At 42.8% G+C, this 26376-nt stretch overlaps 1 protein-coding gene across 1 annotated transcript in view; it reads right to left on the bottom strand.

The window, feature by feature from the left end:
• The window catches only part of COL14A1 (collagen type XIV alpha 1 chain), a 206430-nt gene that overhangs the window by 38962 nt on the left and 141092 nt on the right, over positions 1-26376 (bottom strand). Inside the window, 8 exon segments of the mRNA XM_044294523.1 lie at positions 497-574; positions 10626-10784; positions 10927-11036; positions 11649-11791; positions 13823-13961; positions 17580-17618; positions 18872-19036; positions 25547-25690. Of these exon segments, the coding sequence (XP_044150458.1) occupies positions 497-574; positions 10626-10784; positions 10927-11036; positions 11649-11791; positions 13823-13961; positions 17580-17618; positions 18872-19036; positions 25547-25690 (977 nt within the window).

The raw sequence follows: 26376 nt of genomic DNA, 5'->3' as shown, positions 1-26376 counted from the left end.
CGCCATCTGCTGTTTGTTATTTTGCTTATTTTCTATCCACCTCACTTTGGTGGTCGCACACGCTCAATTTACAATTTCAACTGTCATATATTGACTTCTGTGGCAGTTACAGGGAAGGAGCTACAGCAGAAAGAACATGTCCCCTGAGAAAGGTTAGGGCCCCTGAGCTGCCAGTTTGAAATAAATCTAGTAGCGCAACTTGGGCAATGAATGTGGAGATCTCTGGATCCATGTGAGATACAGGTCTGGTTCTAGCTTTGTTAGAAAGATGTCCTGTACTATATGATGTCTAATTTCTATTTTTTACATCAATCATGGTATAATCCCTTTGCATGCATGTATACTGTGACTCCACCAGCAGAATATTGAGTGCAGCTCTGAAGTATAGGGCCAAAAGAGTATACAGTTTTTAACTTAACTTTCTGTGTAAATTATAACTATAAAATGTGGAACATATTGAGCCATGAACAATGCAAATTAGGAATAGGGCACTTACCAGTGCAGGAAGTTCACAGCATTTATCTCGACTGGCCCAAGAAGATGTACAAACAATATCAAACATCTGGAGCTGGAACTAAAGACAAATACAAATCCAGCATGTAAGTTATATACAGTATATCACATCTTCATTAGGTACATTGAAATGACTTTATGCACTGATATTCAGATTGTGTAACTGGTTACAATACCACGAAATGATGTTTGTTGGAGTCAGCGATAAGACTGAAGCCTGGGACTTTAGATTAATAAAGATGGCGATTAAACCATTAAATTGCCAAGAGGGAATAATAAACTGCGGATGGAAACTGTATGATGTTTTAGTTACATGAAACCAGTGCATTACCAAGAATTATCTCTTAACACTGGATCATCAGCGATCTACAGTAAATCACTAGATCACCAAGAATAGACCATAAAAAAATGATCAGAAATCTACAGTAAACCTCAAGATTGCCAAAAATAGACCCTTAACTCTGAATCATCAGGGATCTACAGTAAAACACTGGATCACCAAGAATAGACCATAAACTGTCATTAGTAATCTACAGTAAACTACTAGACCACCAAAAATAGACCCTGAACACTGAATCATCAGTAATCTACAGAAAACCACTAGATCACCAAGAAGAGACCAAAAACAGTCATCAGTGATCTACAGTAAATTATTATATCACCAAGAATAGACCCTAAACACTGGATCGTCAGCAATCTACAGTAAACTACTAGATCAACAAAAATAGACCATAAACTATCATCAGTGATCTACAGTAAACCTCTGGATCACCAAAAATAGACCATAAACACTGAATCATCAGCAATCTACAGTAAAACACACTGGATTACCAATAATAGACCATAAACAATTATCAGGGATCTACAGTAAAATACTAGATCACCAACAATAGACCTTAAACACTGGATCATCAGCAATCTACAGTAAACTACTAGATCACCAATATTAGACCATAAACTATCATCAGTGATCTACAGTAAACCTCTAGATTACCAAAAATAGACTCTAAACACTGGATCTTCAGCGATCTATAGTAAACCACTAAAACATCAAGAATAGACCATAAATAATCATCAGTAATTTACAGTGAACTACTACATCATCAATCAATAGACCCTAAATTTTCTTCATTGATCTACAGTAAACCACTAGATTTCCAAAAACACACACTAAACACTACATCATTAGTGATCTACTGTAAAACACTTGATCACAAAGAATAGAACCTAACACTAAAGAATTAGAGATCTACTGTAAGAGTCGATTACCAAGAGACTCTAAATAAAGTATCATCACAGATCTACTGTAAATTACTAGATCACCACAAATAGACCCTTATTCACTTTATCATAAGAAATCTACAGTAAAACACATTGGATATCCAAAAATACACCCCAAACACTGGATCATCAGAGATCTGTGCTAAAACACCTCGGAGATCTACACTAAACCACCACTAAGGATTTTTTATTTTTTTTGTAAATTCTTTATTTAAGATTTTTCAATTTTTAACAACCCAAAGCATGGTGGACAATGGGACTGATAATGAATACAACTCATTAATAAAGCATGAGTACAGTAAATGACAAATGACAAGTCAAAAATTATAAAGCCCTACTCGGGAATACCACAATATCATGTGGAACAATAAAAAGCAAATTGAATCCAAAATCACTGAGTAGACACGGAAAGGGGGGGGACAGGGAAGGAAAGAGCAAGGGCGGAGGGAAGGGAAAAGGGAAGGGGGACAACATACCCGAACCTGCACTCTCACTCAGATGCTAGGAGTGTTTTTCCTTCCACAGATTCAAAGAAGTCCAACCAATGACTCCAGGTCTTGGTGAACCTTTTTTCAGTATGTCTCATTGATGAAGTGAGGTCCTCCATTCTCATAATCTCCTGAACTCTATTGATCCACATTGATATGGAGGGAGCAGATGATTGCCTCCATAGGCCTGGGATGCAAGCTCTGGCCGCATTTACCAAGTGCCTTACCACAGACTTGTTGTAGGATGACAAAGGAATCTCGCACTGATGGAGCAGGAAAAAAGCAGGTGTCTTAGGGAGGGTATATGTAGTGAACTTAGAAGTAATTTCCCATACAGAGTTCCAAAATGCCGATAGAAGGGGACAAGACCAGAATATATGCAGTATTGTACCCCTCTCAGAGCCGCAACGCCAGCATAGGGGTGAGGTAGATGGGAATATGGAGTTAAGTCTAGTGGGGACCCTATACCAGCGTGACATGAGTTTGAAACCCGATTCCTGAATATTGCTGGCCATAGATGTTTTGTGGATGCACGTGAAAAGTCTTAGCCGTTGGTCCGAAGAAAGTGTGATATCCAAGTCAGCTTCCCATTGAGAGACAAAGTTGGGAGGAGGTTGGTCTGGGGGAGATATTAGTAAGCCATATGCGCGGGAGAGGGTACGTTTAGTTACTCCAGACTGCTCGCAGATGAACTCAAAGTCCGTCTTTTCACGAACGTACGTAGACGCAGGAGGGAGTGTAGACATGAAGTGTGTGAGTTGTCTAGACTGCCAAGGATTGAGAGTAGACGTTCCTGATAACTCTGAGATCTGTTGAGGGATAAGCCATTGGTTTGAGGCAGTCAGATGATGAGCCCTAAATTTGTTACACCTTATTAATTCCTTAAAGGGACCGCACTCTAGTCCTGGAGGGAATTGAGGATTGCCCAGAATAGGAAACATAGGAGAGGGGGATGGAGAGATACCCGGGTGATTTTGAATGCTGGCAAAGGCTTTCAAGGAGGGGCCTATAGTCGGGTGTAGGCGTGCTTCCAATGGGGTCTGGGTGGACAACCAAGGGATGGCTGACAATGGAGCAATCAGAAAGGATTGCTCAACTGAAACCCATTGTTTATAGGCTTGGTGACGACACCAATCTACTACCCTAAGAAGGTGTGAAGCCCTATGGTATGAGAGGAAGTCCGGGAGCCCAAGACCACCCTCAAGCTTGGGACGGAAGAGTATTGACCTAGCTATCCTGGATGGTTTACCTGCCCATATGAAATGTGTAACATTTTTAGAAGAGTATGGAAGAAGAGTCTGGGAATGTATATCGGTAGGGCTTGGAAGAAAAATAGAATTTTTGGCAGGACATTCATTTTAAAAATAGATATCCTTCCAAACCATGAGAACGTTCCAATATTCCACCTGTCTAGATCTGTTTTTATATTCCGGAGAAGAGGCGGGTAGTTGACCTGATATAGTTCCGAGAGTGTGGGGGTAAGTAAAATCCCTAGATATTTTAGAGATGACCGAGCTCATTTAAATGGAAATAGATTGGACCGTAGAAGGGAGAAGAGTTATGTTTAAAGCTTCTGATTTTTGATAATTAATTTTAAAGTTCGAAAGGTAAGCATATATTTTTAGTTCCTGCAAGAGGTTCGGGAGAGAAACCCTGGGGTTGGTGAGAAAGAACAGAAGATCATCAGCGTAAGCTGCAACCTTGTGCTATGTCTCACGAATCCGTAGCCCTGAAATATCGGGGTTCCCCCGTATATGACACAGAAGCGGCTCTAGACAAATCACGAAAATTAAAGGGGAAAGGGGACAGCCCTGCCTTGTTCCATTGCGAATGGACAGAGGCATGGAAAACTGGCCATTCACCTTAACCACTGCCGTGGGGTTGGAGTAAAGATTAGTAATCCGGGCCATCATTTTGTCCCCCATACCCACGCAACGTAGAGTTTCAAACATAAATTCCCAATTAACCCTATCGAACGCCTTTTCGGCATCGGTAGATAGGAATAAAGTTGGGGTCTTAGAAGTGACGGCTTGATAGATCATGTTAATTGCTCTTGTAGTGCTATCACGGGCTTCCCTAAGGGGTAAAAAACCTGTTTGGTCTAGATGAATTATTTTTTGGAAATGTGGTAGAAGGCGAGTGGCAAGAATTTTAGAAAATAACTTTAGATCTACATCGATCAGGGAAATGGGACGGTAGTTTTGGCAATGAGAGGGATCTTTCCCTTCCTTGGGGACTACTGTGATGTGAGCTCTAAGAGTGTCATTTGGAAGAGTGCGGGCCCTATCTAACGAGCTAAAGGCAGCAATAAAATGATCAGGCAAAATGTCCTTAAATTGCTTATAGTAGGAGAGCGTGAGTCCGTCCGGACCAGGAGCCTTCCCAGTTTGGGAGTTTTTAATAGCTGCCTGTAACTCATTTAATGATATGGGTGACTCCAATTCAGAAACCGCTTCTGAGGGGAGAGATGGTAAGCCCGCAGATTCAAGATAAGCTTTCACTGAGGGCTTGAATTCAGGGCTAACGGATTGATGAGAGTCGTCTAGATTGTACAGGGTGTGATAATATGATCTAAATGCTTCTGTTATTTCCTTCGGGAGAGAAGTCTTTCTACCGGAAGTGAGTGACACATGGGGGACAAAGGAGCGTAATTTGGTCTTTTGCAAAGCCCGTGCAAGGGTTCTACCTGGTTTGTTACCATGTTCATAATAATGCCCACGGCACTTAGTTAAGGTCGCTTTGGCTTTTGAAAGACATAAAGAGCGAACCTGATCTCTCAGCTGGGTAAGTTCCGCTCCCAGCTGCAAGTCCAGAGTCCGCTTATGCTGCTGTTCTATCTCGTGGATGCGCGATAGAAGAGTAGATATCTTTGCTGTTCTTTCCTTTTTCAAACGGGACCCTAGTTTAATAAAAGAGCCTCTGATAAAACATTTATGGGCTTCCCAGATGGTAAGGGGGTCGCTATCGGGAGTCACATTATTCACAAAATACACGGTCAGGTCTCTCCGGACTTCAGAGATGACCTGGAGATCTTGGAGAAGTGAGTCGTTTAATTGCCAGTGCCAGGCTCTGGGTTGATGAGTCGGGAAGGAGATGGATATGGAGACTAAGGTGTGGTCCGAGAAGGTAATGGGGTCAATCTCTGCTTTGGAGAGAAGGTCTAGACTAGCATGGTTCAGGAGGAAGTAATCTAATCTGGAGTAGGAGTTGTGGGGGTGGGAAAAGAATGTGTAGTCTCGGGATGTTGGATAGAGGATACGCCAGGCATCAGCGAGTTGGTGGGAGAACAAGAGCTCCTTGAATTTGGTAATGGCGGAAAGAGGGAAGGAAACTTGGCCCTTGGAGGAGTCCACGCGAGGATTCAGGACAATATTAAAATCTCCTCCCAGAATCAAAAGACCCTCCGTGAACTCCTCCAAGGCCCTGAGGGTCACCACTAAGGATTTAACGATTATCTATGAAATTATTAAGATGATCATCAAACCATTGGATTGCCAGGGATCGAGGCTAAAAGACAGGATTGCTAAGAGATCAGCAGGAATGAACTCTGAATAACGCGAGATTGGATCCAAATTATATAATAATACTAGACCATTGGATCACTAAAGATCTATGAAACTTAGCACTGGATCATCAGGGATCATCTTCTAGAGCTCTATGAAAGTGTAGCACCCCAGAGTTGTGTCACTACACGCCTCTACCCAGCTATCTTCTAATAGGCTGTATATTGTCATCTGATGTAATTTACATTATGTCCTCCACAAATGTGCATCTAAAACTATGTTAAACACAACAGTTCCTGTTATTTACCTGGTTACCAGTAGGTGGCAGCAACACTTTGGCAGTCCCAGTTTAGTGTATCTGAGCTGGAATGGATTATTCCAGCTTAGCTCTGCCTCTGTGAGAGAAGTGGGCTGTTCCCACATCCGGCAGCATGGGTGGAGAAGGAAGTTAGAGTCAGTGTGCCAGCCACCCCTGTTGGGGAAGGCTGTGTGATAGCGTTCAGGAGTGTAATCCATCCCCTGCTAGGGGTAGGGTGTGTGTGTGAGGAGTTCCCCTGCATAGGGAAGACAGCAAGGATCTTGTCTCGGCTGAGACTTGACCATATTCCCAGTCTGAGCACCTTTAGCCTCAGCTGGATGAAGAAAGCAGAAACTCAAACCTCCAGAGTTCCAGGAAGAAACCATCCCCTGAGAATCCATCTGTGAGTTAAGTTCAGAGACCTAGAAGAAGCTATTCCTCCTCAGCTAGTCTGTCCCCATACAGCAGAAGTTACAGAAAAGTGCAGAAGATTAATTCCTGTCACAATTACAGAGCTACCAGGCAGACAACTTTCCTGCAAGCTCCAAATTTAAAGCAGAAGTATTCATTTCTGCCAATGATTGCTAAAACCTGCTGGGACCAAGAGACCAAAGCTGTATATTGCTTGGTTACAAGTTATTTCAAGTAAAGCAATGTTTTAACTTCGTCTAAAGGTCTGGACATCATTTCTGCTGCAAAATTCCTCTATTACTCCTACACTCAAATTTATTGCAAGTGAGCCAGGAGTCCAGCCGTACCCAGGTAGGAGACACAGTGACACAACTACCACCAAACTACAGAGACATTATAGGCCATTACACCACTCTGGCATTCCTAATCTGGGATGTGCGTTATAACACCTTGGAAGGGCCCTGGGAGAGTACCCTGCACACGCTGCAATTGGCGTCATGACAAATATAGAACATTAGAAGCTATAGTGATGGGCGAGCACACTTCATTTGGACTTATACAATTTGTAAAATTTAATTAAATCACACAATTATATACTGCACATGTGTATAACATATAGTAATAAAATAAGATATAAAACAATATTTCATAAAATAGAATGTCAGTCTCTTGTGCTGATATACTCCAATGACAGTTAGTGTTTATGTCACCCACATATATTATGGTTGGTATATTTGTAGGTTAAGTCCTCTTACCTTCCTCGGCGTTAGTAATTTATTTTGGCGAGGGTCGGGCGGCGCGGGACAATGCCGGCGTCTCACTCCGTACTCCTCTAGCCGGCTTACACGAGATATCGCGGGAATTCGGACGGGATTTCAATATGTGCTTCGTCCGTGCTTGTTTCTCTTCCGGCACAGTATAGAGGAAGGTATCTTTTCGGCTTTCCGTTTTTCAGCTGTCCTTTGATTTCAACTTTCATAGCGTGGCCACGCTTATGACTGTGAAGGTGCTCTTTACAGGTGTCCTATCTGGCCCAGACGCGTTTCGGGAATTAACCTTCCCTTCATCAGTGGTATCGCAACACCTGTTAGCCTCCGCCTTTTATTTCCAAGAGAGCACCCAAATTATGGAAAGCTGGATTTCCCTTTAGAAAAAGGGACTGTTCATGCGTTTTTATGCATGCGTTTTTCATGCGATTTTTTTTTGGTACATGTGCGTTTTTTGTGCTGTATGTTCCTTTTATCCTTGTGGACTTGTGGTATAAATAGAATTGCTATTTATGATTGCCTTAGAAAGTTATACCATTTTCAAGTTTGACATCACATAAATATACTCTCTGTGACCCTATATGGCTAAGTCTTAGCATCATCTTTTTCAATCAATATTCTTCGTGCATACTGTATCTACATCTACATAAATTAAAATTAAAATACCAATAGAGAGATTATTAAAATGTATACTTTATTAGAATTTAAATTTAAAAAAAAGTTAAATTCGAGAATAGGTGTCACGGCTGAGGATGGGGAAAACCCTCAGCCGTGCGGTATCAGCAGATGGAGTCGCTGCAAGGCCAGGACAGAGAATTAGGGAGCTGGTCACCTCCTACACATCCCTAATTCTGACCCTGTCTCCTATCCGTATGAGCCAACCCTGAAGGTAGGAGGGCTCATACTCCAGAACCTGATATTCCTGCTGGCCCTCAGGGTGGCCCTGGACTAGGAGCAGGGTAAGACGACCCGTTCCTCCTAGACACGGAGGAACAGGAGTCTCACTGGCCAAGCTACATAGAAAGGGGAAACATAAACAGACATATGGCATTGACAGGTAAGTGAGACTAGTACCACACTTACCTGCCACAGACACACAAACTGGAACCCACGTGTAAGTGCTGCTATCCACAACCAACACCAAGGACACAGCACACAACAGACATCACACGGGAACCCAGTAAACCATATGCTGCAATAACACATAAACCATAAACTAACACCAGACATAACGTTTATGACCACCAGGGTGGCCCTCACTGGCAGAAGGTAAATAACCAGGAGGCTGTCTCCAGCAAGCATGGCTGAAGCACCCTCTCTGACTACTGCTATTCACTGAGGCTTTATAGGGCCAAGTAGCCACACCCACAGTCAGACACACCCAGTGCACACACACACTAGGAGGGAAGTTAACCCTACCAACACCAGGGAAGGGAAAACATCAACTTAAAGGGGAAGTGCACACAACACATATAACACCCCGTGCACACCGATAAAAGGCACACCTAAAGGAGAGGTTGCCAGATGCAACTGCATGCCTACTGCAGCAAGCTGCCTAGCACCGCTCAGGCTGCTCTGCTGCCACATACCCAATGTTGCCAGCAGCAACCACAGGTGAGGCAACATACTATAGCCCTCACCTGTGATTGACAACACCAAGACCGCAGGCAACTGCATGCGGCCACAAGAGTCACAACCATGACCAAGGGTCGTGACAATAGGTTTATAGCGGATCCTATATTTATATATAATATAAAAATCTTTCTTATAAACTTTTATGATATACCCGTATATTTGTATACCATATTATAAGTATTTTTAATTTGATCAATATATCACATAGATGGCCTCTGATCAAAACAGATTTGTAGATGTGTATGAGGTTAGATGGGATGTTGATTTGGTTGTAAGGGGCTGGGGGCCCCAGTTCGAGTCCACGACGTTGTGCCGATAAACGGCCAGACAGCGGCGTGTGAGTCGGCTCTGGGGCACCCAGCCTACAAGAACCCGAATATTTCAAGTTCAGCATTCAGACCCGCTGGTAGCTGAACTTGAAATATTATATATATCTGTATCTATATGTGGATTTATCCCCACGGGACTTTAATCAATGCCATTAAGAACTTTGGCACAACAAAGCCAGACTATTATTGTGCGAAGTAGGAACTACCTCGGCAGTCCCTGCCAAATCCTGTGAACCTTGCTAGATATATGTGGTGGTGTCAACTTTCATGAAGTGTACTTTATTTTTTTACCTGATTTTAGCGTATTTTATGAAATATTGTTTTATATCTTATTTTATTACTATGTGTTATACACGTGTGCAGTATATAATTGTGTGATTTAATTAAATTTTACAAATTGTATAAGTCCAAATGAAGTGTGCTCGCCCATCACTATAGCTTCTATTATTTAAACACTACCAGAGGGTGGGTGTCCCTCTAATTTGGGCTAGCAGCAGCACCTGTCCCTGTATTTCATTTGGAGTGAGCCACCATATTGATATTTGCATTCAAATATAGAACATTATCCACACATATCCTGGCCATTGCAGAAGGAAAGTAAATTGTAATATCCCAGAGGAAGAAACATAAATTAATTGATTACCCAAGGCAGGATATTGCATCGGTAACTCCCTTGGGTCTAAACACTGAACTAGATCATCTACACTACTGGACTCTACAGGGAGTAATCACGGTTCTAGTCACTGTAGATCACGGTTCTAGTCACTGTAATCTAATCCTAAAACTCTTGGTCTGAACTGGTGTAAAAAGCAATGCAACTTGGGTCCTTGGGTATAACGTTCTACGGATATGTTGGGTTAATTAATGCACATAAAAAAAAAATCTACAAAAAGTAGCTTCCACCTTAAATAGAGGATTTGTGACTGTGTGGGCAGTTTGGTTAACCAATAAACTTTGTAAGCCATTCACAAAAACACAAAACCTCATTTCCACCGATGAAACAATGGAGTCCTTCAACGAACAGGCCTCATTAGGTTGATGCCGGGTTGGAATGCAGCCACATGGTTCCTTCTCCTGAATACCCTCTCATCATGAGTGGGTTAGGGTTATTCATGTAGCAGCCATTATGTATAAGGCTCTTATTGTTTTTAGGCCGACCTCTAATAGCTAATTATTTTTACTCTCTCTCACATTCTCTGTGTTTGCGTTAACATATTATCAATACAGAGGTCGGCAATTGAATAATCTCATAAATGTAAATTTATTGCCTAACAGGATAACACAGACTGGAGGAATTTATTGAGTGGGTTTAGTTATGAATGGCCCATTGTCTGCAAAGGGTTCACTACATCTATGGGCTGATTGTAAAGCAGTCACTGTCTCTTACTCATGGCACTTACCGGGGCAGAGTTGTCCTTTGGTCCTCTTGATCGAACCATTCTTCCCAAGACTTCTACGCCATCGACTGTGATGTTTCCAGCTCCATTTATCGGCTTCTCGTCCACTTGTTTGCAGTCAATGACCAGTTTCGAATTTGTCTTGGATATTACTATGTGTACCTAGAAAATAAATTAAGGCTTTAGTCTGTGCTGCCAGGGGACCCAGCATGTTTGGTACAATTATACAATTTATATTCTTAACTGCACAATGTATATTATAGTCTATGGGTTTATATTTATAATGTAAAACATTTACACTGACCTTGTGGAAACTGCCATGGAAAATCTTCTTGACCTCCGGGCCTTCAAAGGTAATGGTCTGAAACTGTCCCTTACTGTCGTAATTGAAATATGTTAACGTCTTGCCATTGTCTGTACAGAAAACAACATCATGTAGGTGTCAATCAAAAAATACAAAAATGTTAAAATATAAATATATATATATGATATATACAGTATATAAATACACAGTATATACTGTATATATATAATTATATATATATATATGTAACTAAAGTGATCAACTATTAAATGGGGGGGGGGGATATGTGTCATAACTGAACATCTTTCACACGTCTTTTCAAACATTCATTATAAAGGGTATATAAACTTCCACTACCGTCTTTGTAGCTTCAGTGCTTCTAAGGTAAAAAAAAAAGATAAAGCAATCTTGCATATTGTCTCATAACAACATCTACTACCTGGTTTTTGTATGCAGCTCCTATGCAGACCAATGGGTCCCAATGGTTATAGACTACAAGCAATTCATGTGAGTAGTCTGAACCTGCAGGTTATAAAGGGGGCATAATAACACATGACTGCTGGATCAGACTACAGAGGATTTTTTGTAGTCTGTAACCATGGAGACTATTAGGTCCGCATAGAAGCTGTATAAAAAGAATAAATAAATAAATAGTTGTGAATATCTATATACTCTTTAAGCAACAAAGGTGTTCCACGCCCATATCTCCCAGGTGAACTTACTGTCAAGTATTACACCAACTAGTGGCTCATACTCTTTATTCAAGATCTCCCAGAGTGCAAATGGTTCTTTGGGGGTGTCAGGAAGAATTCGGAAAAGGAAGGAAACAGTATAATCTGAAGGAAGTCCCTCTGGATGAATAAATCTTTAAAAAAGAGAACAGAGGGTTAATGTTTTTTTTAAGCAGAATAGAAGATTCACATGTTTGTGTGTATGTATTGAATGCAGTAGGAGGGCAGGTAATGTTCATGAATTTTATTATAGAGGACTTTTTACCAATTTTCTCTACAACCCTAACAAGCCTCTGCCCTTTTGGGTGAGGTGCTAATAGGACGTACGACCCACTCGGCTGATTGGTTATGAGGCATCACCTGACACAGTTGCTGGTACTATTCCAGGCTTTATATGAATGGTACTAAAAACAATCAGATGGGAAGGGCAAGTGGTTTTGCTTACAGTGATCCTCCATTGACTGCCCAGGTAGGTACTTTAAGTTTTGGTTCGGTAGGTGGTATCCATTAGGTCAGTGGTGGCGACCCTTTGGCACTGGTGCCAGAGGCGGCACTCAGAGCCCTGTCTGTGAGCACCCGCACCCTGACAAAAGTCTAAGGCATACCAATATGCCTTAGACTTTACCCGCCATTCATCAGCGCAGGGAGCACTATGAACAGCACAAGCAGCGCACTAAATGTAGACAGGTTATTATAGCCAAATGATAAAGTACATGGAACATACACTATATTGGACTGTAGTATTCAGGGTAAATTGCCGTGTTGGCACTTTGCGATAAATAAGTGGGTTTTTGGTTGAAGTTTGGCACTCGGTCTCTAAAAGGTTCACCATCACTGTATTAGGTCATTATTTTTATTGGATCTACTATAAATCTTTTTTTATTTTTATTCTAAGACGTCTTAGCTCAGTTCAGTCAGGTCTCTTGTGCTACCTCATTTGAGGGCAGTATTTGGCAGAGAGAAGATAAAAACTATGAGTCTTGCTTTCCCTTCCACTTAGAGAAGGCGCCTGTGAGTCCTGCTTCTCCTGCCCACACAAAGAGAAAGCCTGTGAGACCTGTTTCCCACACCAACTCATAAGAAACATGTGAGTCCTCCTTCCCCCAACCACTCATAGAGAAAGCTTGTGCGTCTTGATTCCCATGATCACCCTTAAGATGGTCATACACATTAGATAGAAGTTGGTTTATGGTTGAACAGCAGTTGAAGAAACAATCATCTGGTGAACGATCACTCTCCTCTTCCCATGAAATACACATGCACACTCAGCCAAGCCGAGCATGTAGGTGTATTTGTGGAGCCGGGTGAGAGTCGGGAGAGATAGCTGTTGGGCAAACAATCCTTCAGCCCACAGCTACTGAATGTGTACGGTCGCCTTTACAGTTGTTCACACTGGTCATACATGTTCAATGAAAGCGGGAGATGGCCGAAAGATCTTTCTAGGAACATTCTTTCAAAGAAAGATCTTTCATCCACAAACAATCTTTCTTTGAATGAATGATCTTTTGTCTGACTATTGGATTAAAATTTCAAAGATAATGGATTTCTTTCCAGATGATAAAGGTCTGTCATCGGTCGGCTAAAAAGTTCTTTCAGTGTAAAATTTTACCCGACATACAATTGTTTTGGCTGAAATAGTCCTTTTTGATCAGCTTTAGACTAATGTGTATGTCCACCTTTACAGAAAGCATGTGAGTCCTGCTTCGTCCACTCACTTATAGAGAAAGCATGTGAGTCCCACTTCCACTGATAATGGTAGCCAACAACTGTGAGTTCCACTTCCCATGCCCACTCATAGTCAAACCCAGTGACTCCAGCTTCCCCGATAAGTGAGGCTTTCTTTTCTGGCCTACCCATAGAGAAAGTCTGTTAATCCTGCTCCACCTTCCTATTCATAGACATAACTAGAATCCTGGAAGAGATGCCCATCAGCAGTATGTTTTTATGTTATGGTGCCCCCTCTTTATGTGAAAGTTTTTTTTTCAATTGGGATGGCTGACTGATTCCAACTATTTTCTATATAATACCTATGTTATACACCAGTATAGTAGTCTAGGTAAATGATACAACTGTGGAAAAGGTAGATTTAGGCTCAGTCTTAGTATTAGGGAGCAGGATTAGTAAATATACACATAAATAGAAATCTTTATTAGCCTTGTACGTACTTGGTAGGTTGAGACACCAGTGCATCCTTGTGTATTCTGTAACATGGGAAGTTATTGAAGGTTCCAGGCTCCATAGAGACCCCATCCAAGGCTGCATATTCCTTCTCCACCAAGCCAAACATTTCCAACATTTTGAACCCTGGAATAGTAAGGTTGCTATGTAAAGGTGCTGTCCATAAGGAAATATAGTACCCCCCAAATCCGGACATAGGCCTCTCACCCTCTTAAAGGGGTTTTCTGGGATTTTAATACTGATGACCTATAGTCAGAAAAGGTCAATAATATCAGATTGGCAGGGGTCCGACCCCCGGCAGCCCCGACGATCATATGGTTGAAGAGAAGGCAGCACCCTTCCCTTCATTGTTTACCTGCTCGACATCGCAGCGATGAGCAGGTGTAATTACAAGAAGCCGTCCCGTTCACTTCTATGAGATGGCTGCTTCCTATTCAAGTGCATACCACAGAGCCGTCCCATAGAAGTGATTGGTACAGCTTGTAATTACACCTGCTCCCCACTGCAATGTTGATGGCGAGCAGGTAAACAATGAAGGAAAGGCTGCGCTTGCAAGGAGCGCGGCCTTTCCTTTAACCATATAATCGGTGGGGGTGTCGGGTGTCGGACTTCCACCGATCTGACATTGATAACCTATCCTGAGGATAGGTCATCAATATTAAAATCCAAGAAAAATCTTTAAGCCAGTACTCTCTGCTCTGCACTAATGAGGTACAATTACCCCGAAACAGCCGTCTTCAGATGAGATGCTGGCTTATTTAATATCTGAGTCATGTCTCAAGACCTATTTAAGGGGTTGAACATTGACTTATAGGATAGCTGCCTTACATCTGGTGGCATCTGGGGCAGAGCTTATTAAGAGCTCATTGGCATCCCTTTCTTCCCAGAATTCCAGAGGAGCATGTATGGCCTATAAGATCAGAGCTCTGCAGAAGGAGATATAGTACCCTCCAATGCTTCTTCATGTAATGCTTTGGTGCGCTCAGGAGAAAGCAACAACTCGCCAACTGGCTCCCCCCATAATAACATAATTTTACTAGGATGCTCTAGTGTTACACAATTTAGGGTCTATGGAAAGCTGAGTGAAAGTCCCTTTAATTAGTGTAATAGTTGTATAATGGTTTACACCCGGGACATGTCACCAGTGCAGAAGACCACAACTTATAAACGCTTAGATCTTCGATTCACTCCACTTAATAACAACGAAAGAGGTGGAAATGAAAGAAATATGGTCCCTTTTTTCTCAGAAACAGCACCACCTATGTCTAAAAGCTACTTTTCTTAAGGAAATAGAGCTGACTTGCAATACCCAAGACAGCCTATACAGTTTAGTGGCACTGTTTCTGTAGTAAACTGATCATGTTTCTATAATATCATACAACCTTTCTAATAATGGGGGTTGTCAGACCTAGGATAATTAGGAAATTATTAGGACACTCAGGGCAGATAGTGGCTACAAAGAAGTGTCTCTCTCTTTGGAGGACCAGGCATGTCCATGCAATACAAGGACAGTTCATTTATTTCAAAGAGAAACATGTAATGCTTAAAGAGTCACTGTACTGGGGGTAAATAGCAAATTTGTAAATCTGCCTGCATCCACCTGAAAAAAAACCTGCAATGTTGTGGCCACTAGGGGTCTCACTGCCACCTAATTTGCAGTCCTCAACCTGTTGTCAGGCAAAATCCATCCCTAGTAATAGCACAGAGGAAGTGGGGGCGTGACAGAGCTAGCTGAGCTCCTGATCCTGATAGAAGAACTGCTTCTACACAGCTTCTGAACATCACAGGAGCGTCCTGCTTTTCTGTAAGTGCAATCTCTCCCTCCTTATCTGTTCCGAGATCTCCAGAGCTGAAAACAAATATAGTGGGAAGTAAGGGAAATACGTCACAGCAGTACAGAGCTGGCAGATTCCACAGACGGGAGATTTCCTCTGCTTGTGAGAGAAGTGCATCTAGCTGTGCCATTAGGCTTAAAAATACATTAGGGAAGCCCAAAAAAGACTTATTCCTTCACAATTATGATTGTACAAAGAAACACAGACGCAAAGTTTAGTTCCTGTCGTGTTACACTGATGTATCATACCAATGTAGGAGTAAAACGTGTCTATAATAAAGTAACTACAGGGAGTGCAGAATTATTAGGCAAATGAGTATTTTGACCACATCATCCTCTTTATGCATGTTGTCTTACTCCAAGCTGTATAGGCTCGAAAGCCTACTACCTATTAAGCATATTAGGTGATGTGCATCTCTGTAATGAGAAGGGGTGTGGTCTAATGACATCAACACCCTATATCAGGTGTGCATAATTATTAGGCAACTTCCTTTCCTTTGGCAAAATGGGTCAAAAGAAGGACTTGACAGGCTCAGAAAAGTCAAAAATAGTGAGATATCTTGCAGAGGGATGCAGCACTCTTAAAATTGCAAAGCTTCTGAAGCGTGATCATCGAACAATTAAGCGTTTCATTCAAAATAGTCAACAGGGTCGCAAGAAGCGTGTGGAAAAACCAAGGCGCAAAATAACTGCCCATGAACTGAGAAAAGTCAAGCGTGCAGCTGCCAAGATGCCACTTGCCACCAGTTTGGCCATACATCACTGGAGTGCCCAAAAGCACAAGGTGTGCAATACTCAGAGACATGGCCAAGGTAAGAAAGGCTGAAAGACGACCACCACTGAACAAGACACACAAGCTGAAACGTCAAGACTGGGCCAAGAAATATCTCAAGACTGATTTTTCTAAGGTTTTATGGACTGATGAAATGAGAGTGAGTCTTGATGGGCCAGATGGATGGGCCCGTGGCTGGATTGGTAAAGGGCAGAGAGCTCCAGTCCGACTCAGACGCCAGCAAGGTGGAGTTGGAGTACTGGTTTGGGCTGGTATCATCAAAGATGAGCTTGTGGGGCCTTTTCGGGTTGAGGATGGAGTCAAGCTCAACTCCCAGTCCTACTGCCAGTTTCTGGAAGACACCTTCTTCAAGCAGTGGTACAGGAAGAAGTCTGCATCCTTCAAGAAAAACATGATTTTCATGCAGGACAATGCTCCATCACACGCGTCCAAGTACTCCACACCGTGGCTGGCAAGAAAGGGTATAAAAGAAGAAAATCTAATGACATGGCCTCCTTGTTCACCTGATCTGAACCCCATTGAGAACCTGTGGTCCATCATCAAATGTGAGATTTACAAGGAGGGAAAACAGTACACCTCTCTGAACAGTGTCTGGGAGGCTGTGGTTGCTGCTGCACGCAATGTTGATGGTGAACAGATCAAAACACTGACAGAATCCATGGATGGCAGGCTTTTGAGTGTCCTTGCAAAGAAAGGTGGCTATATTGGTCACTGATTTGTTTTTGTTTTGTATATTTGTGAATGTTGAGATGTTATATTGGTTTCACTGGTAAAAATAAATAATTGAAATGGGTATATATTTGTTTTTTGTTAAGTTGCCTAATAATTATGCACAGTAATAGTCACCTGCACACACAGATATCCCCCTAAAATAGCTAAAACTAAAAACAAACTAAAAACTACTTCCAAAAATATGCAGCTTTGATATTAATGAGTTTTTTGGGTTCATTGAGAACATGGTTGTTCTTCAATAATAAAATTAATCCTCAAAAATACAACTTGCCTAATAATTATGCACTCCCTGTATAGAAACAAGAGAAATATCATCAAAGCAGAGAACTGGTATCGCTTAGAACGAGGGGTTTGTACGAGGATAATTTGCGGAGAGCAGACATACCTGTCACACTGTTGCCTTGAATGTAAGCCCACGGACAAGCTGAAAAATACATAATCATATAGGTGTCAGACAGGCAGCATGAACATAGAGATATAAGAGTGCAAAATGGCACTTTGGCTTCAACAACGGTATTTTTCTCTATGGTATTACTGACCCTGCCTACTTGTGTTGTCTTCTGTCAATCTGGACCTGCCTGCAACATGGGGCCACTTTTATGGGTTTTTTTCAAGGGCCACTTTAAATTCCCAGTCCATCCCTGATGGATTTTCAGTTCTCGTATATCTCAGAAGGATTTTGCTCCAAAAAGAGAGGTTTGGCACGGAATGTTTTGGGTGGTACAGTGTGCCGTTTGCCAGCTTCTATGTAGTCTACAGATCATATCTTCCTGGTCTGAGATGTGAGGACACGATGCACTGAGAGGATTCCTCAACCGGTCATGCACATTGTAGGTCTGATGCCTTGCTCCTCCTCATGCTGAGAGCTCCATGTCCTCACACATCATTGACGCAGTGGGGACAATTTGTTAAGAGTTTAGGGGTGAGGGCTACTAGGAGATGTGAGAGCACAACATGCCATAAGAGGTCCCATTTAGGTTCCTGAGGAAGCTTTAGTTCTCCAGTTGTTCAAATGAAGATGTGTAGTGAGGAAGGGCATGCTATGGATGGAACCTACTGAGGGATTTCCAGTAGACATTTTGGTGCTACTATAACATGCTATCGTCCCGTTCACCAGTGTCGGACTGGGGTTCCTAGGGACCACCAGTAAAATTTGTTCTTGGGGCTCACTGTGCAGTCACATGCAAATATTGTCTGCTCACACAATGGCAGGCAGCAGCAAGACACTACAAGATGACTGATTACGGGGGTGCCTGATGAAAGATGACACTGGCTGACCTGCCTCTGCACCTACAAGTCATCTCAGCCACCTAATGCATCCATAATAACACAATGGGTACTTTGTAAAATAATGTACCCAGGTTTTTATATGGGTACATAGTCTGGTTGAGATGCTGTATGCTGCCTATCTATATGGAATGCAGTCAGTCTACTGGGCCACGTGCCACTTGTGAAAGGGGGTGGGGGACTAGGGGCCAACCCTGCTCAGGGACCCGCCAGGGGATACACCTGTTTCCTGGTGGGCCAGTCCGAGCCTGCAGCTGCAGACCAAACACTATAACGGAAATGTTCTGGTAGACCGCATACTATAGCAGAACGGCTTATTGTCTTTCTGATGGGACTTTATAACGATGTGAAAAAAGAGGGAATGAGAAAACATAAGAAGTTGGCACTCACTTGCTTTTGCTGTCTCGCAGACAAAAGTGATCAATTCATCTTCTATTTTCTTGAAGGCATCAAAGTTGTCGACAAAGAACACGTGTCTCTCGCTGGGCTTGCTGCCAATGTTCACTAACTCTGCATAGTCTGCATCCGCCACTCCGATCGCAAAAATGCTAAAGCCTGGGAGGAGGAGAGGACACAGGAGTTTAGTCATTAAGCTTCCCTCGAGTGCGAGTTCAAATCCACAGGTTACAAAAGAATATATGGCATGATCAAAGCCGGAGATTGTTGATGAAAGGTGCGGCTAGGCTGGGGACGACATGGTTTATTGAAGTTGCAGACTTAAAAATAACATTCACTTAAAGTGAATCTGGCTGCTGTGGTTGTGACGGCAAGCAGGTAAACAACGAAGAGAAGCCCGCGCTCATACGAGTGCTGCTTTCTCTTCAAACAGCTGATTAGCCGGGATGCCGGGAGTTGGCCCCCGCCAATGTGATATAGATGACCTATAGTGAGGACAGGTCATCAATAGAAATACAGCAGACAACTCCTTTAAAGGGAGTCTGTCACCACATTTGAGCATATTAGACAGATCCAATAGCGTTATATGTGCCACCCAGAAGTTAAAAACGGTACCTTTGTTGCATATACCGGAGTCTTCTTTCAGCCAAAAATGAACTTTGAAGATTCTGTAAATGCCCCCTCTCAAGTGCCCAGGGCGGCGTCTCAATCTTCCGAGCCCAAGACCGGACCTCCCCAACGGCTCATAACCCCGCCCTCCGTGTGCCTGTGCCCGCCCTTTACTCTCCTCCTCTCTCCTTTTCCACTGCGCCCGCTACGAATTTGACAGCGCAGCCGCAGTGGAAAAGGAGAGAGGAGGAGCGTAAACGAGCGGGCAGAGGCACACGGAGGGCGGGGTTATGAGCCGTTGGAGAGGTCCGGTCTTGGGCTCGGAAGATTGAGACGCCGCCCTGGGCACTTGAGAGGGCGCATTTACAGAATCTTCAAAGTTCATTTTTGGCTAAAAGAAGACTCCGGTATATGCAACAAAGGTACAGTTTTTAACTTCTGGGTGGCACATATAACGCTATTGGATCTGTCTAATATGCTCAAATGTGGTGACAGACTCCCTTTAAGTTTTCCTAAGGCCTCATGCACACAACCATATCCGTTTTGCGGATCTGCAAAATACGGATGTTGTCCATCTGCTGTCCGTATTTTATTTGCAGACCCATTGCTTTCAACGGGTCCAAGGTCTGCAGTTTGTGGAATGGACATACGGATGCAGAGAGCACATGGATGATCCGTGTACTTTCTGCATCCATATTTCCGTTGTGCAAGAGGATAGACCATAGCCTATACTTGTCCACAAAATGAGGACTGCAGAACCATTGAAGCAATAGCTCCACAAAAAATGCGGATGTAACACGGACCACATCTCTATTTTGCAGATCATCTAAATACAGTCCAGTTACAGTTGCATGTATTTGGCCTTAAACACTGGGTACGTGGATGAGACAATGTTTGGTTTTGTTCTTTTGCATTGCCAAAGTCCAACATGGGACCGTCCACCATCTGTATGTAATGTAGGGAAGATCTGGATGTCTAGGGCAATAAAATTGAAAGTTTCTCTGCAGCAAAGAAATAAAATGAAAGGTAACCCAGACCAGCTGTATAAACGTTCTCTTAAAGTTATGTTATGAGGAGACGCAAGCCAAGATGAAAATTAACCAGTCCAATTATGACTTAAGGTATCGAGTCCCTGACATCTCCAAGCTGTGAGGACCTAAAGCAAAGAGTGTACAAACCATAGACGTATAACTCATGCAATGTAGAAGGGAGGCCCTGATTAGTTTGGCTTCAGTTCCATAGAAGAGAGGAGAGCTGGTTCTGGGTTTTCCACCTAGGATGAGGGCTTCTCAACAAACTTCCATGATACTTGGGCCAAGTCCCAACTACCTTGCTAAAAAGCAGCTCCCCAGATCCTCGCCATCTAGTAGCAAAGCTAATGAAACAATCTGGGCTGGGCCCCATCTTTCCAAGGATCCCAAATCAGTGGCATGTTTCTGTTATATGTAAACCCACGCCCATTTATATATATTCCCCATTTGTTGTGATTGTTAGGGATTCCTCTCTGCTTTATGACTATTGCCCAATCTCGCACTGTTATGATGGCCACAGACATCACATATCTAGATAACAGTCCGACCATCCAATGGCTGTAGGCTCAGGATAATAGTTGGAGATACGGCCATCAAAGAGGTTGGATTTTTGCCTGTGTATTCCTTGTTTCCTAAATAGATAAGCGGTACCAGAGTCACCTTGTTCTCTCCAGCAGGGTTAGGGAAAATGATTCCAGTTCATTCTGCCAGTGTCTTGGTATTTCTCAAATGTTTAATGTGGTAATAGCACCATCTAGCGGTGTTAAGTTGTATTACACTTTGTTTTTCCTGTTACAAAGACTGCTACATTGTGGGTGGTGCAAAGCATTGTGGGAGTGCAAAGCATCCTGGGAAAGAGAAGCCTCCAGTCACCAGGACACATCAGCAGAGCTGTCCTTCTGCATATCTCCTTCTCAAACTCCACCATCCTTGTAAAAGCATATCTGGTGAGAGATCTACATTTGTTTCAGGGACATTATGTTATGCAGAGCTGTTTAGTTAGTTATAATTGTTACTCAGGGAGTACTACTGTTAGCTAGACATGTAATCTTATGTATAGGCAGCCATTTCACCATGTGCTTTCACTGCCAATGCAAATATTATAGTACATGCTATGCTTTATACTATACATGTTATTTGTATTCATGTTGTACAATCTCTCACTCACGCGCATCGTGCAGCGAGTACAACCTGTTGACCAATAAACAAGTTAGACTACAAAGAACAGTCCTCTTATTTGGAAGACAGGAATGGTTTATGCTGAATGTCAGACTGCACACTGTGTGAACGTGTATTGAGGAGTCTGAGAAGGTAGCTGAGTGATCATCTTATGTCAACTCTTTTAACCAATTTTTATTTTTTTTTCTCTAGACTCCAGAACCGTCTCTCCTCCTCTGGGGCTGATTTCCCTAGACAAACATTATGATCACATTTTTGGAATTCCATGGAAATGCGGATCACCTGGAGGATTTAATATGAATAAAAGGAGAACATACACACACTATTCAGAGGACGGTTCAAGTGCTACAGGCATCAAACCGCGTCTCACAGCCGTGCCGCTAAAAATCACTGAGGTCCCTTTGTCCCTTCTGTTTTGGGTACAACAAACTATGATCGCAGAACGTCTCACAGTCATCAAATGTTATTGTTCCCCCCAAAACAGCTTCATAAACTTCTCCACAGTTCATACCGAGCTCCTGTAGGCCAAGAGCTCAGCAGGACTATCCATCGTAATCTGCTGCATTGTCTGCTTCTTTTATCCGCTCTGAAGTGGGTTCAAAAAGGGAAAAAAAAAAATTCTTGGCCAAATACCTTCCTTTTGTATCAGATAATAATAAACCTCTTCATCGAAGCCCTAGGACTAAACGTTTTAATGAGTCTATTCACGTTAAACCTTATTCTCAGCTTTCCTGTCTTCTAGAAGGTTGTAGCTTCGTTATTCTACAAGGAAATTCAGGATGAGGACGCAGATGTAGCTGAGGGGAAAGTGCGTTTTAACTGTTTGGGGCTGTGTTGTTTGTGCATTAAAGGGGTTGTCTAAATAAAAAAAATAACACAAGGCAGGGAGGTTAATAAAAGAATAATAACTTACATTCACCGTTTCTAAAACCCTCCACTCCAGCATCACCGGACAGCAGCAATGAAGCGCCAGTATACTGCACATGACCGCTGCAGCCAATTACTGGCATCAGCGCGCTCATGCCGTATACAGTGATTGGCGCAGAGGTTGCATGTGGTATATGGGACATCTCTGCAGCCAAGAACATGACATTATGGTAGGATGATCAGAACGACGATGCCGACGATCTCCTTGCCTTTTAGCATTTTTTTATTTATTTGGAAAACCCCTTTAAGATAACTGACTTAAAGGGGTTTTCAGGATTTTTGTAAATAAAATATCACTTAATGAGTGAAACGTTCTACAACTTTCTAATATACTTCATGTTGGAATTCCTCACCATTTTCAACATAATAGCTTGCTGTCAGTGAAAGAGAACCTGTGCATAGCCAGTCCTGTATCCAGTCTAGACAACGCTCTGTGAGCGTCAGACTGATACATTGTAGCAAACTACCAGAGAGGTCTGTACAGCTGCTGCTGATGTTTTTAGCTCACAGTCATTGTCTGGACTGGATACAATTGTATCCACTTCTCATCTGAGAGCAGGACTGGGATTGTACAGCTGGCAGTGAATGTAAATAAGGGTGTTCTCATTCACTGACAGCAAACTAGTATTTTTAAAATAGAAGCATAAAGTAAATTAGAATGTTGGAGAACTTCTCATTTACACAACGATGAAGCATTATAAACCTGAAACCACAAGATCCCTGTAAGATACTGTAATAGGTTTCTTTATGTGTCTGTGTAATCACAGGCTGCACATCCTGATCTTTGCCAAACGACACATTCATCTCTGCTAGATCATTTGTCTTTAGGCTACCAGTGCACATGGGCGCAAATTTCCGTGTGGATTTCTGTGCATTTGTGCACCAAATCCGTATGTGTTACTTACAGTTCTTGGGGTACAGATGTGGTGCCGTCTGTTCGCAATGTATTTTGTGACACTAAATGTGTTCCTTGACACAAAATGAATGCAGCAATCACAGAATTCATTTTGTCTTTATAGAAATCTTTTTGTCACCCAGAACTCTTATTTTGTGACGCAGAGCTGATTTTGTTACACGGAATTCTGTGAGGATCTCAGAACCAGAGGAAAACGCTTCAGTTTTGTCCCCATTTATTTTCAATAGGGAGAAAACTGAACAAACAGGAATGCAATGAATCGGAATGCATTCTGTTCCAGTTTGTTGCATTCTGTGACCGGACACAAAACCGCTGCAAACTGCGGTTTTGTGTCCATTTTGCAAAACTGAACAAGCTGGATCTAGCACTAAAACAATGTAAGGATACTTTCACACTAGTGTTAAACTTTTCCGGTATTGAGTTCCGTCCTAGCGGCTCAATACAGGAAAAAAAAAAAGATCAGTTTTATCCTAATGCATTCTGAATGGAGAGCAATCCGTTCAGGATGCATCAGGATGTCTTCAGTTCAGTCACTGTACGGTTTTTGGATGGAGAAATTACCGCAGCATGCTGCGGTAATTTTCTCAGTCCAAAATTCCGGAACAGTTGCCGGAATGCCGAATTTTTCCATTGAAATGCATTAATGCCGGATCCTGCCCCAAGTGTTCCAGAAAAACGGATCTGGTTTCGCGGTCAGACCTTTAAAAATGTGAAAAAGATACATACCGGATCTGTTTTTCAGGATGACAACCGGAGAAACGGATCCGGTATTGCAATGCATTTGTGAGACGGATCCGCATCCGGATCCGTCTACAAATGGTATCTGTTTGCATACAGATTGCCGGATCCGGCAGGCAGTTCCGGCGACGGAACTGCCTGCCGGAATCCAACAACGCAAGTGTGAAAGTACCCTAAGTCAATGGTGCAGATCCGTTTTGTTTTTTTCAGTTTGTTCTTTTTCGATTTAATACAACCGCATCCAGATGGAATGGATGCAGCCGGTTGTATTAAATCGAACTGAAGCGTTTTCCTCCGCTTTTGAGATCCTCTTCTAGATCTGAAAACCTGAAAGGAAAACACATATGTGGAAGTAGCCTTATTTTGTAATGCAGAATTGATTTAGTCACACACAATGTTATTTTGTGACACCAAATCACAAAATAAATATCTGATTGGTTAGTTTGTTTGACTGACAGATACAGTATTTTTCACAGAATATAATTTTGTTGCACAGAATTCTACTAAATGAATGTTGTCTGTACAAAATGCACTGTGAACAATGCGCCCCATAGATTTGATGCAGTTTTGCCACAAATCTCACCCTTTGCAATGCAAAGGATGAAATCCGCTGTGAATTTGTAAATCTGCACGGAACGCACGGAACGCTGTGAATTTGTCAATATCTGCACGGAACGAGAAGGCAGTCTACACGAGATTTGTAAAATCACATACACTTTGCTGGTGCTGTATTAAGGTTCACACGACCATGTGCTGCCCGTGCCCGTGCTGTGGACCGCAAATTACAGTCCGCAATGCACGGGCACCGACCGTGGGGCAGCCGCATGCGGATCGCAGACCCATTCACTTGAATGGGTCCACGATCCATCCGTTCCGCAAAAAGATAGTACTTGCTCTATCTTTTTGCGGTGCTGAGGCACGGAACGGAACCCCATGGAAGCACTCCGTAGTGCTTCCGTGGGGTTCCATTCCGTGCTTCTGTTCCGCACCGTATCTCCGGATTTGCGGACCCATTCAAGTGAATGGGTCCGCATCCGTGATGCGGAATGAACGCGTCCAGTTCTCCATGTATTGCGGAACCGCCGTATGCGGTCCGCAATACGGCCACGGTAGCACAACGGCCGTGTGAATGAGCCCTTAGGTTGTGGTTTTTCTGCACCAGACTCCACACGGAACAACCCGCATGTAATTGCAACTTCCCCTGGGTGTGTAGTACTGAGGAATAGCTTGGCGCTTTATATAAGGATTATTGTAGGAACCACATTCTACCTTCCTGCTGCATTTCATAAGCAAGTTTGATGGCGTCATCTTGAGAGCGTCCATCGGTAATCACCACCAGGACTCTTGGAACACCTTTCCTCATACCGGATTCCACGGTAAACAGGTCTTCTCGGACGTGCTTGATTGCCCTGCCTTTAGGAGAGAAAAATATATGGCTTAGCGCTGCTTCGGAGCTGTGTTATTTTAGGCTAATTGATTTTGTAAACCGTATAATTTAACTGTTCTGTTTGCATTAGCAATGGAGCTTCCATCACAGATTTGTAGCTATTCATAAAAATAAAATATCCCTGAGGCCGGCCATGTTGGCGGCACACACTTTCTTCATGTCTGCTGTAAAGAAATGTTAATAAACTATGAGGCAGAGGTTCTATCCAAAGGGTCCGGCCAGTTGTGTGTGGCAGGCCACGTCCACCAGCAGCAGTCAAAGCAGCAGTCAATGGCTGGACAATTTTGCTGGGATTTTGCAATAAGATCTTGGCTGCTGCGGGTTGCCAGATGGACTGTTTGACCTTACCCTTAAGACCCTTTTACACTGCTTGAACATTGGACAGATTGTCTCTTACAAGCGTTTATACGAACGGAAGGTGCAGCCGATTACCCGATGAACGAGCAAAATGCAATGCGGGCCACGTAAATCGCCGTTTGCCGGCAGCAGGTCGTGAACAGCCTTTGCTGCCGGCAAACCACTGATCATGTATGGGTCCGATCTATGGCATTAGTGATCACTCCTCCCCAAACTGTTGGGAGGAGTGTGCAATTACTGCGTGTAATCGCAACGGCCACCTCCACTGACAAGCAGGCCATTGCCAGAAGGGAAC

This window comes from Bufo gargarizans, chromosome 5, assembly GCF_014858855.1.
Source record: "Bufo gargarizans isolate SCDJY-AF-19 chromosome 5, ASM1485885v1, whole genome shotgun sequence".
Classification (NCBI taxonomy): Eukaryota; Metazoa; Chordata; class Amphibia; order Anura; family Bufonidae; genus Bufo; species Bufo gargarizans.
The sequence above is the reverse complement of the archived record's forward strand: the minus strand, read 5'-3'. Positions and strand labels throughout refer to the sequence as shown.